Source organism: Myodes glareolus, chromosome 2 (genome assembly GCF_982192425.1).
Source record: "Myodes glareolus chromosome 2, mMyoGla1.1, whole genome shotgun sequence".
Taxonomy (NCBI): Eukaryota; Metazoa; Chordata; class Mammalia; order Rodentia; family Cricetidae; genus Myodes; species Myodes glareolus.
The window spans coordinates 63,695,935-63,712,504 of record NC_142027.1 but is presented as its reverse complement, the minus strand read 5'-3'; the positions used below and the strand labels follow the sequence as shown (position 1 = coordinate 63,712,504).

The following is a 16,570-nucleotide window of genomic DNA, read 5'->3' as shown; positions in this document are numbered from 1 at the left end:
GTGTGTCCCCACCAACCAAGAAGCTTGGAGAGTTGTGTTACCAGACAAGTTACTCAGGTTCCCTGTGTCTTGATTTACTCATCTTAAAATTAGGGTTGTTGGTAGTACATCTTTTTAGCTTAAAAGTTTAAACTTTTTTTTTGGATAAAATCAAAAAAAAGGATAAATAAGTCTATGTAAAGACTGGAACATTGCTTGATTGGCATTGCTTGTGTCTGTATGCTGTAGTTACCATTTATTTCTAAGTCAATAGAAACCAGTTTTTGTATTATGGAATGTTATCTTTCTAATAACATTTTCTAATTGTAAAAGAATCACCTAATATTGAATATAATTTTTTTAGCTATAGCAGTAATACAGTCCTATGAACTCTTTAACCTAGTTGTGGGCCGCTTTAAAAATTAAGAAATCAAAACCAATGAGATGCAATTAAATATGCACGATATAAACTTGAGGAGTGACCCAGTGATGTTCTGTGGGCATGTGATTCAAATTCCAAAGCAAGTGTTACAGGAGTGTGTGCACACAGGATACGTTTCTGCTGTATGATTATTAGTGATGCAGGAGTGTGCACACAGGATACACTTCTATGGTTATTAGTGATGCAGGAGTGTGCACACACAGGATCCACTTCTGTTGTATGGTTATTAGTGATGCAGGAGTGTGTACACAGGACACACTTCTGTTGTATGATTATTAGTGATGCAGGAGTGTGCACACAGGATACACTTCTGTTGTATGATTATTTGGCTTATATTCTTGTGCATGTTGTACTATGTTCCCTGTGGTTAGGGATGTGCCATCTATTTCCTTATTTTTATTTTTTCTAGTGAAGCACTACATACCAAAACTTTGTGTTTCTATGTTTATTTTTTGTTTTTGTTTTTTTGATTTTTTTTTTAATTTTTCAAGACAGGGTTTTTCTGTGTAACCCTAGCTGTCCTGGAACTAGCTTTTGTAGACCAGATTGGCCTTGAATTCATAGAAATCTGTCTGTTTCTGACTTCCAAGTGGTGGGATTAAAGGCATGTGCCACCACTGCCTGGCTCATATTTTTAAAATTTTAATTGTCAACAGACAGTGAAGACTTTGAGAAAATAAGTTATTTTTACTTTTGTTTCTACTTTAAGTTTTATTTGTACAATTTTTGCCCACATGTGTATATTTGCACTTTGTGTGTGCCTGGTGTTCCTAGGGTCTAAAAGAGGGCACCAGATTCCCTAGAACTGGAGTTACAGATGGTCGTGGGTGGCAGGAATCAAACCCAGGTTCTCTGGAAGAGCAGCCAGTGATCTTAACCACTGAGCCATCTCTCCAGCCCCAGGCTTTTATTTGAATCCATAGTGCTGCTTCCTGTAAGTGTCAGGTCTTGTGACCAGGAGTATATGGTGAGCTTGGCCAGCTTGTTTTATTTGCCGGCTTTTATAGAAGCTTGGCCTTCACATGGAGCTCTGTTTTAGTTTTCTGTTTGTGATTCTGGTGCTTTATAAAATGATAACAGCCGTGAATTTATTACCACAATGTTTTCCGTTTGCTGATCCTTACGTGTGTATTTGCCATTTGTATTTTTCGTCGAGCCTCATAGAGAGGGATCACCATCTTGCTCCATTTAGCTTCCATGCCCTTGGATTCCTAGCCTTTGACCTGCAGCTCTCGGCTGTGTGAAAGACGCCCTCCCAGAGGCTTGCAGTTACAGAACCCGCTCCAGAGCCAGGGACCTGCATCTGCTGTCTTAAACTGGCCCTTCTTAGTCTTCATCTTAAAGAGGAGGAACTGACGCTGACCAGGTAAAGCGACCTCGGAGCACAATGTGATGCTGCTGCGTGCTGAGCCAGAAAGCTGTTACTTGCTCCAGATCGTCATCCCCTTCCCATCAGCCTCTGGGATTTCTTTTTCAATCAGTCCATCTTATCTTTTAATGATAATGTGCAAACTATTTAAGGTCTAGTGCTCCGGGTGGGCATGGGCACACGTGCTGTGCCCTAATGTGCTGTATTTTTACATTTCTCTAAAGAAATTCTGGCTTAAAAACAGTTGAGGAATTCTATGCCTGAGGTCCCAGTACTTTTTTCATTAATCCAAAAAGTAGGACCACCACAGTCCAAGCTGCTTAGAGAAAGAAGCAAGTGTGGGTGGAGCCAGCTGGGCAGCAGTACAGGTGGAGTTGGGGATTGGTTGGGGAATCGGAACTGAAAGTGATGGAGAACATCCAGGTAGGTCAGTGTTTCTAGGTCAGGGTGTGTGACAAAGCCTGGTTTTAAGTCTAGAAACTCCTTTATGAATGTGCTAATCACCCCGAGTTGATCACCACCCACTGCATGTCTGAATCTCACCATCAAATACCTTATGGACTGTACAGATATGTGTCAATAAAAATAAGAAATAAAGTTTCCTTATGGGTGTCTCTAAACATAATTATTTAACAGTTTCTGTTAATTTTTCTTTAAAAAACACTTCTCCTTGATAAAACTCAGATAAAGAAAACCACACTATAAAATACATAGTTACATAAGTTACTGTAACAAATATAACTTGGTTGACCATTCTAGAAGCCCTTCTTTGTGCTCTCCTTTTAGTTTTATTATCCACTTGGGAATCTTGCCCTTTTCACTTGCTATGTCTTCCATCTTTTCCGTACAACCGTCTATTGAGAAACGTGGGTCCTGCGGCTGTGGAGTTGGACACTGCGCAGGAACGCACATGGGTTATGTAGTTCAGTGTGTTCCTCTGTCCCTGCATTTTCTGCAGATGGTAGCAGATGGTGGCCTGAGTTTCCATCCTTTGACAAGACTCTAGAAGGTGGTTATTGTCTTTCATCAGGAAGTTCATAAAGTCTGGACTTTGCTTTATTATCAGCTGTTGACTGATGAGTGTCTAGATACCTTGATCAGGGCCTGAAAATGTTAGTTGTTTTTTTCTGAATAATTTTCTGGGAAGGTGGTGTACACTTGTGTGTGCGTGCATGTGTGTCTGTGTGCATGCGTGTATGTATGTGTGTAGGCCAGAGGTCAACCCTGGGTGCCCTTAGGAGTCCTCCACCCTTGTTCTTTTGAGACAGGGTCTCCCTGGGACCTGTGCTGGTCAGATAAGTGAGGTTGGCTGTCCAGGGAGTCTCGGGATCTCACCTCCACATTTTCAGTGCTAGGATTACAAGTGTGCTGCCAGACCTGGCAGTCCGTGAGCCATTCCCTCATCTACTGTGCTCGACACACTGATTAGTCAACAAACGCCAATTGGCGCTGCACTTTGCTTGGTTTGTTGCACACCTGTGGCCACCATCTGTTTCCTCTTGAATGGACACTGCTGAAGCCACATTTGGTGGTGGTCATTGATTTTGACTGTTGCTACGTTAACTTGGGGGTTGATAGGAAACTTGATTATACAGCAACTTTTTTATTGTTGGGGGCAGTGTTTGTTCTGTTCAGGTTTGACACAGGTTTTTGCTGTTCCTCTACTTGCTTTGCTCTTGTCTGGGGATCTAAGAAGCACACAAATATTCATGCTTCCCTGCCTATTGCCATCTTCTGAGTCCACCAGTCAGTTGTTTGCTTGTTCCCAAGAGTGGCGTGCAAAATTTAAAGATAGAATGATAAGTTATAGTCTAGTATGAATTTCTTTAGAAGATTTATACAAATCTTTATGAAAGATTTATTACTGATGGTGTTCATTCCTTTATTAAAATTAATCATAGGTGGCTGGGAGTGTGGATTAGGGGCAGAGTGTCTACATAGCATGCACAGGCCCCGAATCCTCAGCATAGGGGCTTTGGGAGGAGCTTTTCTGAGCACAGCCTTTGTCTTATGGGTTTAATTTTCTGTTCACTGATTTCTGCTCTGGGCTTTATCTCCTTTTCTCTGCTTATGTTGCGTAGGATACTGATTTCAGTCATTTACTGCTATAAATTTTTATATGCCACATTGAATAGTGACTCTCTACTCACACCACATGGTTTGTCAGGAAAACTACATGAACGAATGGGGTTCAGGGAACACATGAAAAGGGAAATTTTGCTGAATCTTAGGGTTTCATTGAAAATCAGAAAAGAATCAATCTGGCAGAAGGAAAACTTAAAATTTTTGTTTATCAATGAAAAATATGGCATTAAAGACAGCCCTTAAGACATACTTAACAATGATGTACTTGTATTTAAAGATTGTGTTCTTGCATTTTATTATTCAAACTGACCCTAGTGATGGTACTTATAATATGGCACCCGAGCAGAACAGGGTGTGGCTACACCATGCACACAGTTGTCTGCACACCGAGTCCAGTGACAGTCCCTTCTCTCACACAGATGATATGGGTACTAATGTCTAGCTGCACCTGCCTGCTTTACTTACTCTCCAGCAGCCTGTATCTGCTTTTACTGATTGTTGCATTTTCTTGTCTATTTCACTCGCAGAGATGCTGAACCGATTATCAGGATTAGCAAATGTTTTTTTTTAACATGAATTATCAGGATATAATGCTGACTAGAACATGACACCTCTCTTAGAAGCTGTGAGTAACTTTGTCCAGATCGAGTAACAAGACCTCTGTTGTGTGTTCTGAGGAGAATACCTTAGGCTAGAGGGATGTGAGCAGCCTCCCTCATGCAAAGTAGAAGTGATGTTTAAGGAAACCATTGCCACTCTGTAAATGATCCTGTGCCAAGGACTGTTAGTCCGAGAGCCAGTGGGGACAGAAACCAAATGTAGATGAGCCGGGAAAGATGGGTCTCTGTTGTCTGCTTAGTCAGTTTAGTACCTGTGGGAACCTGTCCTCCTTGATCCTTGAGACCAAAACACAGGATGCAAGTAATGTTTATGCTAACCAGCTAAGCTTCCTGCTAGTTCCGTCCTTGGTTCTGCTACAGCCTGGTACATTAGCCTGAGGGATCTATTTTACTTTAAAATGGTAATTTCTCAACCTGCCTCAAAGAAACTCAGGCGCCAAGGCCCATCTAACCTGTCTGACATTGCCTTAGACCCTCGACCACCTGCCTGGGGAAAAACTCCCACAGAGGCCAGTTTCCCCAGCCCCCTCTGGGTGGGAGGAGTTTTCCTTTACTGGGGCCAAAGGTATTTTAACCCTGGATTTAGTTGAATAAAGGGGCATTCTCTTCTTGAGGATAACTGGAACTCTGTATCTGTGTGTGTGCGTCTTGTGTTTTAACCCCTAGGACAATATGGAACTCGTGGGATGTGGGTGGCGTGGAAGGACAACCCCCTACAAGTACCAAACTGTCTTAAGAAGTTATTGTTGACACCTGGGATCCCCTCTAGAACCAAGTCTCTTGCCACCCCTAAAATGGCTCCCTTAATGTAGATATCTTCTTCCCTGTTCCTATATCCGCCCTTCTTCCATCTCCACCCTCCCACTCCCCCAAGCTCTCCCCAGTCTTTCCCTTCTCCCTTCTCTCTCCCCCTTTCCCCTTCCCCCAGCCCCAGCCCCATCCCTACCCCTACCCCTATGCTCCCAACTTTTTCCTGGCAATCTTGTTTGCTTCCAATTTCCAGGAGGATCTATATATGTTTTTCTTTGGGTTTGCCTTGTTATTTGGCTTCTCTAGGCTTGTGAACTATGGGCTTAATGTCCTTTGTTTATGGCTAGAGTCCACTAATGAGTGAGTACATACCATATTCATCTTTTTGGGTCTGGGCTATCTCACTCAGGATAGTTTTTTCACTATTTCCATCCATTTGCATGCAAAATTCAAGATATCATTTTTTTTTTAACCACTGAGTAGTACTCTAGTGTGTATATATTCCACACTTTCTTTATCCATTCTTTGATTGAGGGGCATCTAGGTTGTTTCCAGGTTCTGGCTATTACAAATAATGCTGCTATGAACATAGTTGAACAAATGCTTTTGTAGTATGATTGAGCATCTCTTGGGTATATTCCCAAGAGTGGAATTGCTGGATCCTGAGTTAGGTTGATTCTCAATTTCCTGAGAAACTGCCACACTTATTTCCAAAGTGGTTGTGCAAGTTTGCATTCCCACCAGCAATGGATGAGTGTTCTTTTTTTTTTTTTTTTTGAAAGTAATTTTATTAAATTATAAAGAGTTTCCATTTACGCCCCTCCTCCCAACGCCCTCCCACTCCCCCCCTCCCTCTTCTCCTCCCTCTTTGTCCCCAAGGGCAGTCAGGGTCTCCTGCCCTGTGGAAAGTCCAAGTTCCTCCCCCCTCCCTCCAGGTCCAGGAAGGTGAGCATCCAAACAGATTGGATCCCAAAAATCCAGTATATGCAGAGGAAACCAGTCCCAGTGTCATTGTCAATGGCTTCTCAGTAAGACTGCAGGCCAGCCACATTCAGAAAATCCGGCCACATTCAGAGAATCTGGTTGGATCACATGCTCGTTCAGTCACGGTCCATCTGGCCTTGGTAAACTCTCATTAGATCCGACCCCTTGTATCAGTGGGTGATAGTATCCCTCGCAGTCCTTCGTCATTTTCTTCCTTCCATTTGGATCTTGGGGGGCTCAGTTCCGTGCTCCAACGCGGGCCTCCATCTGTATCGTCATCCAACGCCAGATGAGGGATCTATGGTGATAAGCAAAATATTCATCAGTATGGTCACAGGCCAAGGCCAGTTCAGGCACCCCCTCCTCTGTCCAGAGAACAATCTGGGGATCTCTTCTTGGACCTGGGATCCCATATATAATCAAGTTTCCTGTAAACTCTAATATGACTCCCTTAGTTGAAATATATTCTTCCCTGATCCCACATTCATCCTTCCTCCCTTCCCCCCATCCCGGTCAACAGAGCTTTCTCCATTCCTCCCCTACTCCCTTCTCTCTAACCCTCTCCCCTTCCAACAACCCTCCCACCCCCCCCCCACGCACCCAAGGTTACCTGGGACTCTTGACTATTTCCTACCTCCTGGCGGATAGCTAAAAAATCTTCATCAGGTTCGTCTTCTTATTTAGCTTCTCTAGGATCACGAATAATAGGCTCAAAGACCTTTAACTATGGTTAGAATCCACTTATGAGTGAATACATACCATATTCCTCTTTTTGGGTCTGGCTTACCTCACTCAGTAAAGCGTTTTCTATGTCCATCCATTTGCATGCAAAATTCAAGATGTCATTATTTTTTACCACTGAGTAAAACTCTAATGTGTATATGTTCCACACCTTCTTTAACCATTCTTCTATTGAGGGGCACCTAGGCTGTTTCCAGGTTCTGGCTATTACAAATAGTGCTGCTATGAACATAGTTGAACAAATGCTTTTGTAGTATGTTTGGGCATCTCTAGGGTATATTCCCAAGAGAGGAATTGCTGGGTCCTGAGGGAGGTTGACTCCCAGTTTCCTGAGAAACCGCCACACTGATTTCCAAAGTGGCTGCACAAGTTTGCATTCCCACCAACAATGGATGAGTGTGGATGAGTGTTCTTAATCTACAGCCTCTCTAGCATAGGCTATCATTGGTGTTTTTAATTTTAGCCATTCTAACAGGTGTAAGATGGTATCTCAAAGTTGTTTTGATTTTGATTTTCATTTCCCTGATTGCTAAGGAGGTTGAACATGACCTTACGTGTCTTTTGGGATGTCCGCAGCTAGGTCCTTGGGCAGAAGAGGAGAGGGTACCTGAACTGTCCTTGTCCTACTATCACACTGATGATTATCTCAAATATCACCATAGAATCTTTGTCCAGCGGTGGATGGAGATAGAGACAGAGACCTGGTGCGGGAGAATTATCTCTATTCTGTCAATCATGTATTTTAATAAAACGCTGATTGGCCAGGCAGGAAGTATAGGTGGGTCAACCAGACAGGAAGTAGAGGCAGGGCAATGAGAACAGGAATATTCTGGGAAGCAGGAAGCTCCCTCTGCCATTCCTGCTCAGACCACCGAAGAAGCAACATGTGAGCTGCCCAGCAAGAAAAGGTACTGAGCCATGTGGCTAACGTAGATAAGGATAATGGGGTAACATAAGTTATAAGAGCTAATAAGTAGCCTGACCTAATGGGCCAATCAGTTTATAATCTTATGGAGTCTTGTGTGTGATTTTCTTTGTTGCTTCGTGGTTGTGGGGTACTGGGAGGGACAGATACTCCAAGCAAGCCGGCCCTCACACTACAGAGACCCTCATCAGAGCAATAGACTGAGCTCCCACAGTCCAGTTGAAGAGCAGAAGGAGGGAGAAGATGAGCAAGGAAGTCTGGACTGCAAGGGGTTGGTCCAACCAATGAGGCAGTGTGCCTGTTCTAATGGGAGCTCACCAAATCCAGCTGGACCAGAACTGAACGAGCATGTGATCAAACCGAACTCTCTGAATGAGGCTGACAATGGGGGCTGACTGAGAAGCCATTGATAAAGGCTTTGGGACGTGTTTCTATGGCATGTACTGACTTTTTGGGACCCTAGTCTATTTTTGGATATACAGCTTCCTAGGCCTGAATGTAGGGGGGAGGGCCTTGGACTTCCCACAGGTCAGGGTTTCCTGCCCTCTCTTAAGGAGGGAGTGGGAGGGAGGAGGGTGAATGGGAGGGGAATGGGAGGAGGGGAGAAAATAAATTTTTGAATGGAAAAATAAAAATTAAAAAAATGTAATTATCAAAAAATTGACAAAAAAGAAGTTATTGTTAACATACTCTTCCTCCCTGTCCTCCTCCTTCTCTTCCCCTTCCTCCTTAGGGACATTAGCTTCTGTTCCAAGGGAAAAGTGTAAAGAGTAATGGGACTGGAGCACCATTTTTGTTTGAAAACCTCTGTTTATTTCTATAATTTTGTCTGTTTTTCTTGTAGTTTGCATTGTATTTTCCAACCCTTAAGGATTCAAAAGAAGTCCATTAACTTTTTCAAAGACAAGCAGCAAACTAAATAGTTAAGGGCTTTTGTTTTGTTTTAATTTTCAAATAACTTACTTTAATTTATTTTGTTTGAGACAGGGTCTCATGTATCCCAGACTGGTCTCCAACTTGCTCTGTAGCTAGCCAAAGATGACCTTGGACTCCCGATCTCTCAGCCTCTGCCTTCTGAGTGTTGGATCCTAGGTGTGCGCTGCCATCCATGCCAGTCGATGCAGGACCGGGAACTGAAGCCAGGCCTTGTGCTCGTGAGGTCTTTGCTCTTCCAACTGAGCCACATCTCCAGCCCTCGGCTCAGCTCTAATTTTAAATTTTGCGTTCCTCCACTTAAAACTGTGTAATCCTGGCCTCCCTTTATTTTCCTCTTGGATAAAATTAGGATAATAAAAGATCTGGGGCTGGAGAGATGGCTCAGCAGTTAAGAGCACTAGCTGGTCTTCCAAAGGTTCTGAGTTCTCAATTTCCAGCAACCACATGATCGCTCACAATCGTTTGTAATAGGATCTGGTGCCCTCTTCTGGTCTGCAGATGTACATACACAGTACTCCTATATAAGAGAAATAAATCAAGTTTTAAAACAAATACTCTAAGTTAAACAAAATACTATATTGTAATGGCAAGGATAACTGCTGTGGGATTAGTTAGGGCTCAGTTTCAAAAGAGAGAAGTTGGCCAGTGATTGAGGTGAGGATGTAACAGTCCCTGTGGGGAGTTACTGCCTTTCCCCTGTGCATTATTTTTATTGCTTTCTGTCTAAATCCCAGGAATTACACCAGAAATCTAGCATGGAATTGAATAATAGCGTGCAAGATGATGTTCTGGAACGCCTGGCTGATGCAGAGAAGTTAGTGGTGGAGCTGAAAGACATCATTAGACAGAAGGATGTTCAGCTCTAGCAGAAGGATGAAGCTCTGCAGGTATTGTCTTTCGCTTTTCGCTGAGCATTTGATAAAGACGGGTCATCCGCTTAGAGCGTCAGACCTGCTTCTTTTTCCTAAGTGTTGTAACGCGCTGCCTGCCCAGTAATTTGTGTGCTGGGTAAACAGTGAGCACAAGTTTATTGTCTTCATTGCTCTACGGCAGGAGGAGCGTAAAGCTGCTGATAACAAAATTAAAAAAATAAAACTTCATGCAAAAGCGAAACTGACTTCTTTGAACAACACCTCGAAGAAATGAAGGCACAAGGAGGGGCTGCTTCGCCTACATCTACGGAACCTCAGTCAGCAGAACCGCTCCCCAAGGTACGGGAACTGAATAGAGACTTGGTGTCCTCAGAGCCAGGAGCCCTACCACAGCACATCTTCAGGGTGAGATGATGCAGCAGAAGTGCTGCCCTTCCCTCCGAGCCTGTGGTTTGCTTGGACCGAAGGCCACACTGGGAGAGCAAAGGCATACGGAAATGTGAGCCCGAGTTGGCAGTTGTTACCCAGACTCCCAGTGAGACTCTCAAAGGCTGACAGGCAGAAATGAGCCCTGGAGCGAGACAGAGAGGAGAACATATTGTGGATGTTCTCAAACTTTGTGGATGAGTTTGATTATTGGCTAGAACATTAAAAACTGTGGTCTCTAAGGTTTATCCCCGGCTCTGAAATCCTTTTATTGCTTAACTAATAAAGAGTATTCTCTGTTTCTGTAAGTGAATGATGGTTCATTAATGTTTAATGAGCTATGAGCTGAGTTGCCTGGCTCACCCTGGTATCCTGTAAGGAGGTCGGCAAGGTTTATGGTTGCTGCCACAGAGCAGCGTCTAGTCCAGATGCAGAGGGACTAAAGCAAGCTGTGTTTAGAGGGATGTGGCATTGTTCCAGGTGTCCTCTTGGCCTTTCTGTTTGGAGCCACGCTCAGGTATCTATTAGAGAACAGGGACTGTCAGGTTTTCGAGGCGTGTGTGCAGATTACACTGGTGCTGTTGTGTGTGCAGATTACACTGATGCTGTTGTGTGTGCAGATTACACTGGTGCTGTTGTGCCACCGTGGCTCACAGCAGTTGTAAGTCAGCCTTAACTTCCCCCTGCTCCCTATATTACGTTATCAGAAATGTTTGTTCTGAGGGGAGTTTTTCAAGTTCTGAGCCACAAGCCCTTGAGGGCACTTGTTACCTCCCAGTGCCCTCCTTAGCCTTGCCTTTCAGGGACATTGCTGTTCCTTGTCTGCCCTGGGGATGTGGCTCAGGAGAAGAGCACCTATGCAGTGTGTCTGAGGCCCTAGGTTTAGTCCCTTGTACTGCAGGGGCACGAGAAGGAGGGGACTAGACTAGGGTTGTTTAACATCTCAAAGTTGGTTTTAAAAGCAAGAAATTTCTTTGAATTATTTTTCTCCTCTATGGTTCCTATGGCAACTCTCTTCCCCTGGCTGTGGTGGCAGGCACTAACCTTTGCCTTTTCATGTTGATTCTTTCAGACTTCCCTTGAGTTGTGTTGTTAGATTTTTTTATTTATCCATTTTATACTCTGCATTTCACTCTAGCTTACTACTTAGCCCTCAGGCCTTAAACGTGCCAGCATCTTATACATCATTTCCTTTCCGTGTTCAATAAATGATGTCCAGCAGTCCCCGTCCACTCCAGCTGTCAGTCACAGCAGCCCTGTAACCATGGTGTGCTTAGCGCAGTGTGCATGTGTGCATGTGTGTGGCAGGGGGCATGGATGGACAGCAACAGACAGAGAAGGGTATCAGAGACAAGAAGAGGGTGTGTCAGATCCCTTGAAGCTGGAGTAACAGGTGTTTGTGGGTCCTAAGATCCAAACCCTAGTCGCTGTGGTTGTAGAACAAGCTTTCTTAAACTCGGCTATCTTCCCAACCCAAAATTCATCCATTTTTGTTAGTTTTTTCTTCTTGATTCTGTTTTTGTTGTTTAATTTTGTTGTGGTGGTTGGATGATTGGTTTTATTGTTTGTTTGGTACAGGTCAGGTTTTCCATGTAGTTCTGACTGTTCTGGGACTCTAAACCAGGATGGCTTCTAAGTAAGAGAGATCCTCCTGCTTCTGGCTCCTGGGTGCTTCTGTCACTTCAGTGAAGCTGTAATTAAATGTCTCTAAAAGGCAAATAGTGTAAAATATAATATATATATATTGATTATAACTCTTAAATGACTTCAATCTATTGCAATTTTCAGCATGATAAGAATTCTACAGAAGAGATGAAAGTAGAAGAGATAAAACGTGAACTCCAGGAGAAGGAGAAATTAATTAGCAATTTGCAAGCCCAGCTTCACCAGGCACAGTCAGAACAAGCCTTGAAGGTAGGAGCGAGTCACCTCGCTATTATTAGCTTAAGAAATCACAACCAGGCAATGGATATCCACGGCACATGCCTCTTTCTAGACAATCAGTAACTATCTCCTGTCAGTCGGCCCCTCCCAGTCTGCCCCTCCCTCTCTCCCTTACTTCCATGTCTACTCATTTATTAGAGTTTGTGTGTGTGTGTGTGTGTGTGTGTGTGTATGTGTGTGTGTGTGTGACGTTTTTGGTTGGTATTTGCACATACTCAGTGTATTCTTTCACATATGGATCATGTGTTTTCAGAAACTCGTGAATTCCATGATTCACAGCATTTGGTCAGCTCTGGTGCTTCCATTTTCTCCTAGCAGGTTTCTGTTAACCTTTATTTTTGGTTGTGTATTTTTTTTTTTTTTTTACCAATTTTGATTAATATTTTTTAAATTTATCCTTTTTCTTATTTAACTCAGGGCATTCCGTTTTGTGTTTGGCTTTCTCTTCTGAAATGAGTTTTTTTTATATCAAATTCATGAATTTTATTACTTTTTAAACTTTTCTAATTCTAATTTTCCTTTCACATCCTGTACATTTTCCTTAAACTTGTTTAACTCTGAAATAAGTTATAATGAGTTATAATGTCTTTCAGCATATTGTTCTGCTTCTTATTCTTCATGATTTTTCTTGTTGTTTTTGAGGCAAAGTCTCACAATGTAGCCCAGTTTTACCTTGGACTTGTGGCAGTCCTCCTATCTCAGCCTCCTGAGTGCTGGAATTCTAGGCATGAGCCACCATGCCTGACTTTTTAATGATATTATGTAATTGTTCATTCACTTTCTGTCTGAATGTTTTTGCTTGCATGTATGTATATGCACTGCATACCTCCAGAGGTCAGACGAGGACATCAGATCTCCTGGAACTGGAGTTACAGAGAGCTGTGGGTGCTGGAACCGAACCTGGATCCTTTCACAAGAGCAGCAGGTGCTAGTCGCCACCGGACCTTTGGTAAGCCTCTATCTATACAGATCACATATGGGAATCTTTCCTGTGGATGGCCTGCATTTACCCATGATCAAAGAATGGGAAGTGTTGCTTCTCTTCCAATGCTACCATCTATTCCTACAAATACTTTTTGGTTACCTTGGATTTTTTTTCCTATTCCACAGGACCATCAGATATAGCTCCATTGCTGTCTACTTTTTATTTTACAGTCTCTAATAGCAAGAAAATCCTGATTTTCATGGTGTACCCTTAACTTGTTTAGTCCAAGGTTTGTAGGATGGCTTCCTACATATTGTTAATATTGTCCATGTTTTTCTGCTCACTGTCTAATTGGTCTGTCTCTTTGATATGTTAGCTTTCAAAGTAATTGAAAAAAATATTGCTATTGCTTCTGTCTTTTTCTAAAAAAATTTGGCAATTCAATTACTACGGACCAGCTCAGGGGAGCCACTCAGACCGTGAGGGAACAGGACGAAGGACAGGAGATTTCAGGATACGGCGGAGGAAATTGACAGACAGTCACTCTCAATGTATTTTGAAAATGCTGCTGTGTTTTTACTTTTTTCAGTGCAGGATTATATATTTTTTACAATCAAAGAACTTGACAAAGGCATACATCATCAAATCATAAAACAGAAAAGAACAGCATAAAACAATTGAATCTTTGAAGATGCTTTAACTTGGGCACAAGGACTTCTGCTCTCTCATATTTTGTAAAATAAACTCTTTTTTCTTGCCTTCAGAGAGACTATTGCCCTTGAGCTAGACCATCTTTATCAGCTTGCGGGTGGCTGGCTGGTTTGAGCTAAGTGACCTTGTGTGCCTGGGTGAGAAAGAAAAAGGCTACTATCTCCCTGGGAAAGCTTTCTGCCAGGAAATTTCTAATACATAGTCTTGAATCTCTCTGAAGTTTACTCTATATCACTAACCTCAACTCTCCTCCCTTCTCAATTCTCAGGCTCAGATATTGTCAGCTTAGGTTAGGTCTTTTTCTTCCCACAAGAAAGGTTTCATAGGCCTTCTATTTACAACTGTACATATTTCTCAGGCAAATGCCTAAGGCTTCTAAGGTTTTTCCTAGTAAAATTAACTCCTTTTGTTCCACATCATCAAGGAATTGTTCTAATGATGACCCTGCCAATTCCCAGAACTGGCTACTTCTTTTAAGGCTTTAATTAATAGTGGAGCAGAATTCAAAAATGTCCCTAGCAGTCTTGTTTGTATCCGCAACTGCCTGGATTACTCTGATCTGTTAGCAATATGCAAGGATCACAAAGAACACACAGACAAGGGAAAAGACAGACATATGGCTCCAAGTCGAGTCAGTACAAATGGCGACTCAGGTGACATCATGACCACAGCTGATTGCCAAGGGACTGCTTGGAACACACAGCTCCGAGAAGCACAAATTCCAATCCTCCGGCAATACCTGCCTGCCCAGTCAGCATTTCTGCTACACTGGCGAGACAGTCATGGATGTAGCATTCAATGATACTTTAAAAATTAGCAAATGAAATTCTTTTTTGCGTTAAAGTGGAAATTAGAAGGAAATATGGTAGGTATTCAAGGCAAATGAGAAAGTCAAAAGAACTTAGAATGCCAACCCCATTGCTTAAGTAAATATTTTCCCCCTTCAGTTGGATGAGAGTTCGGCAGAGATGGAGGAGTTTTTCCTGATGAAGCAGCTGCTCATCTCTTTGTTCTTGAGTGCCAACCTGTTCCAAGCTCTCAGCAGTCTTTCAGAATGTATTACTTTTGTTCTTTAAAAAATAATGTTGGCATGTTCCCCAAGCGGCCTGTGAGCCAGGCAGAGGCTGCCGCCAGAGCAGTGTAGGTACCCCGCGGTGAGCGGCAGAGCTGGCGGGAGTGCCCAGCCATGCGGCCAGGAGAGTCAGGTGGGCAGGTGACCAGATGGCGGATAAAAGGCTTACAGGACATAATAAATAAACATAAGGCTGAATATAAAGATGAACATTTATTCCTTAAAGAAGAGGCAGAGAGACAGAGAGACATAGAGACAGGAGACACATGGGCACACGCCAAAAGAGGGAATAGAAGGAAGGGGTTAAGATGGCGATGAGGGGATCAGAAGTGGCTGGGAGTGGGCGTGGCTTACCCTTAAAGGGACCAGACCAAAAGAATAACAGAGGGAGCTTCCTGCTTCCCAGAATTCTCCTGTTCTCATTGCATCACCTCTACTTCCTGTCTGGTTTTCCCACCTATACTTCCTGCCTGGCCAATTGGCATTTATTTAAAATATAATTGACAGATTACAGACAATTCTCCTGCGCCATTTCCCCCTCTTTTTTTTTTTAACAAAAGAAAATATCCATAGTCCATTTTTGGGGAATGTGGGCGTAGTATTCCAGGCTACTTCCTGCTAGTTGGGGGCACTGGTAATCTTATGGGGACCTAAAGAAAATTTAGAGTTATAATCAAGTCCTGACTGCAGTATCCTGTGAGTCTTGATCATCTCAGGCAGCAGTCTTGAATCTGTTCTGAACGTAGAGCTCAGACATCCAGGTCATCTGTTTTTACCGGAGATTTCTCAGGTGGTCTTCCTTTATCGAACCTGATTTTTCTTAACTCAGAATGAATCCACAGTCTCTCATTTTCTATGGAAACAAAAGCAAAATCTCTTCTCCAAAGTAACATATCTTTTGACTTCAATTTTTCAAGTCAAGGTATTTTCAAAATACCTATCTTGGGTTAGTTCAGCAGTGTTTATAAACAAAAGTCCTTTAGCAGCTGTTGCTTCTTCCTCAGCATTCAAACAATTCAAAGAGAGCATAATAGCATACAGTATCAAGATTCTCTGTGTATTTTCCATCTTTATGCAGCTTTTTTTAACCTCTATTTCGTTTATTTTTACTTTTTTTTTGAGACAGGTTCTCTGTATATCTTTGTCCTGGAATAACTCTGTAGACCAGGCTGTCCTTGAACTCACAGAGATCCATCTGTCTCTGCCTCCTCAGTGCTGGGATTAAAGGTATGTGCTACAACACCTTGAACTCACAGAGATACATCTGTCTCTGCCTCCCAGGCATTGGGAATAAAGGTGTGTACCACCACACCCAACTACTCTCTTTTTCTTTTTAACTTTAAGAACTTTAACTTTTAGCTTGCATATATTTCTAACACACTGTAAACCATTTAGAGGTTTTCTTCCTCTTTGAATCTCTCTTTACTGTATATCTCTCTCTTTTTCTGAGTCTTTAAGGAGAGGATTAAAGCCATGGCTTTGACAGCTGAATCCAGCCCATTCCTTAGCTTTCCAGTCTCATGGCAGAGGTACTGCTGGAGCCATTTTTATTGCCACAACTCTGTGGCATTTCAAGATCCTTGCCAGCAAGCAAGCTGCAGCATTCTGCTCAAAGACCACACTCAGTCGGACTGCCTGCCTGAAGTCAGACTTTTCAGTCTGACTGAAAGAGTCAGAGTTTGCCCTGGCAGGATGGCCCAGAAAGCTGACATTTTAAAACAGTGCAGCTTTTTTCCTGCTACGGCTGAAAACCAAAAAGCATGCGTTCAGCTTTTCATCAACATCGTTT

At 42.8% G+C, this 16,570-nt stretch overlaps 1 protein-coding gene across 2 annotated transcripts in view; it reads left to right on the top strand.

The window, feature by feature from the left end:
• Positions 1-16,570, top strand: part of LOC146895641 (golgin subfamily B member 1-like) — a 53,946-nt gene that overhangs the window by 6,987 nt on the left and 30,389 nt on the right. For both annotated transcript variants that reach the window (XM_087900951.1, XM_087900948.1), the window contains exons 2-4: positions 9,566-9,718; positions 9,885-10,042; positions 11,918-12,043. In XM_087900951.1, the coding sequence (XP_087757077.1) occupies positions 9,974-10,042; positions 11,918-12,043 (195 nt within the window). In that variant the 5' untranslated portion in view covers positions 9,566-9,718; positions 9,885-9,973. The remainder of the gene's footprint in view (positions 1-9,565; positions 9,719-9,884; positions 10,043-11,917; positions 12,044-16,570) is intronic.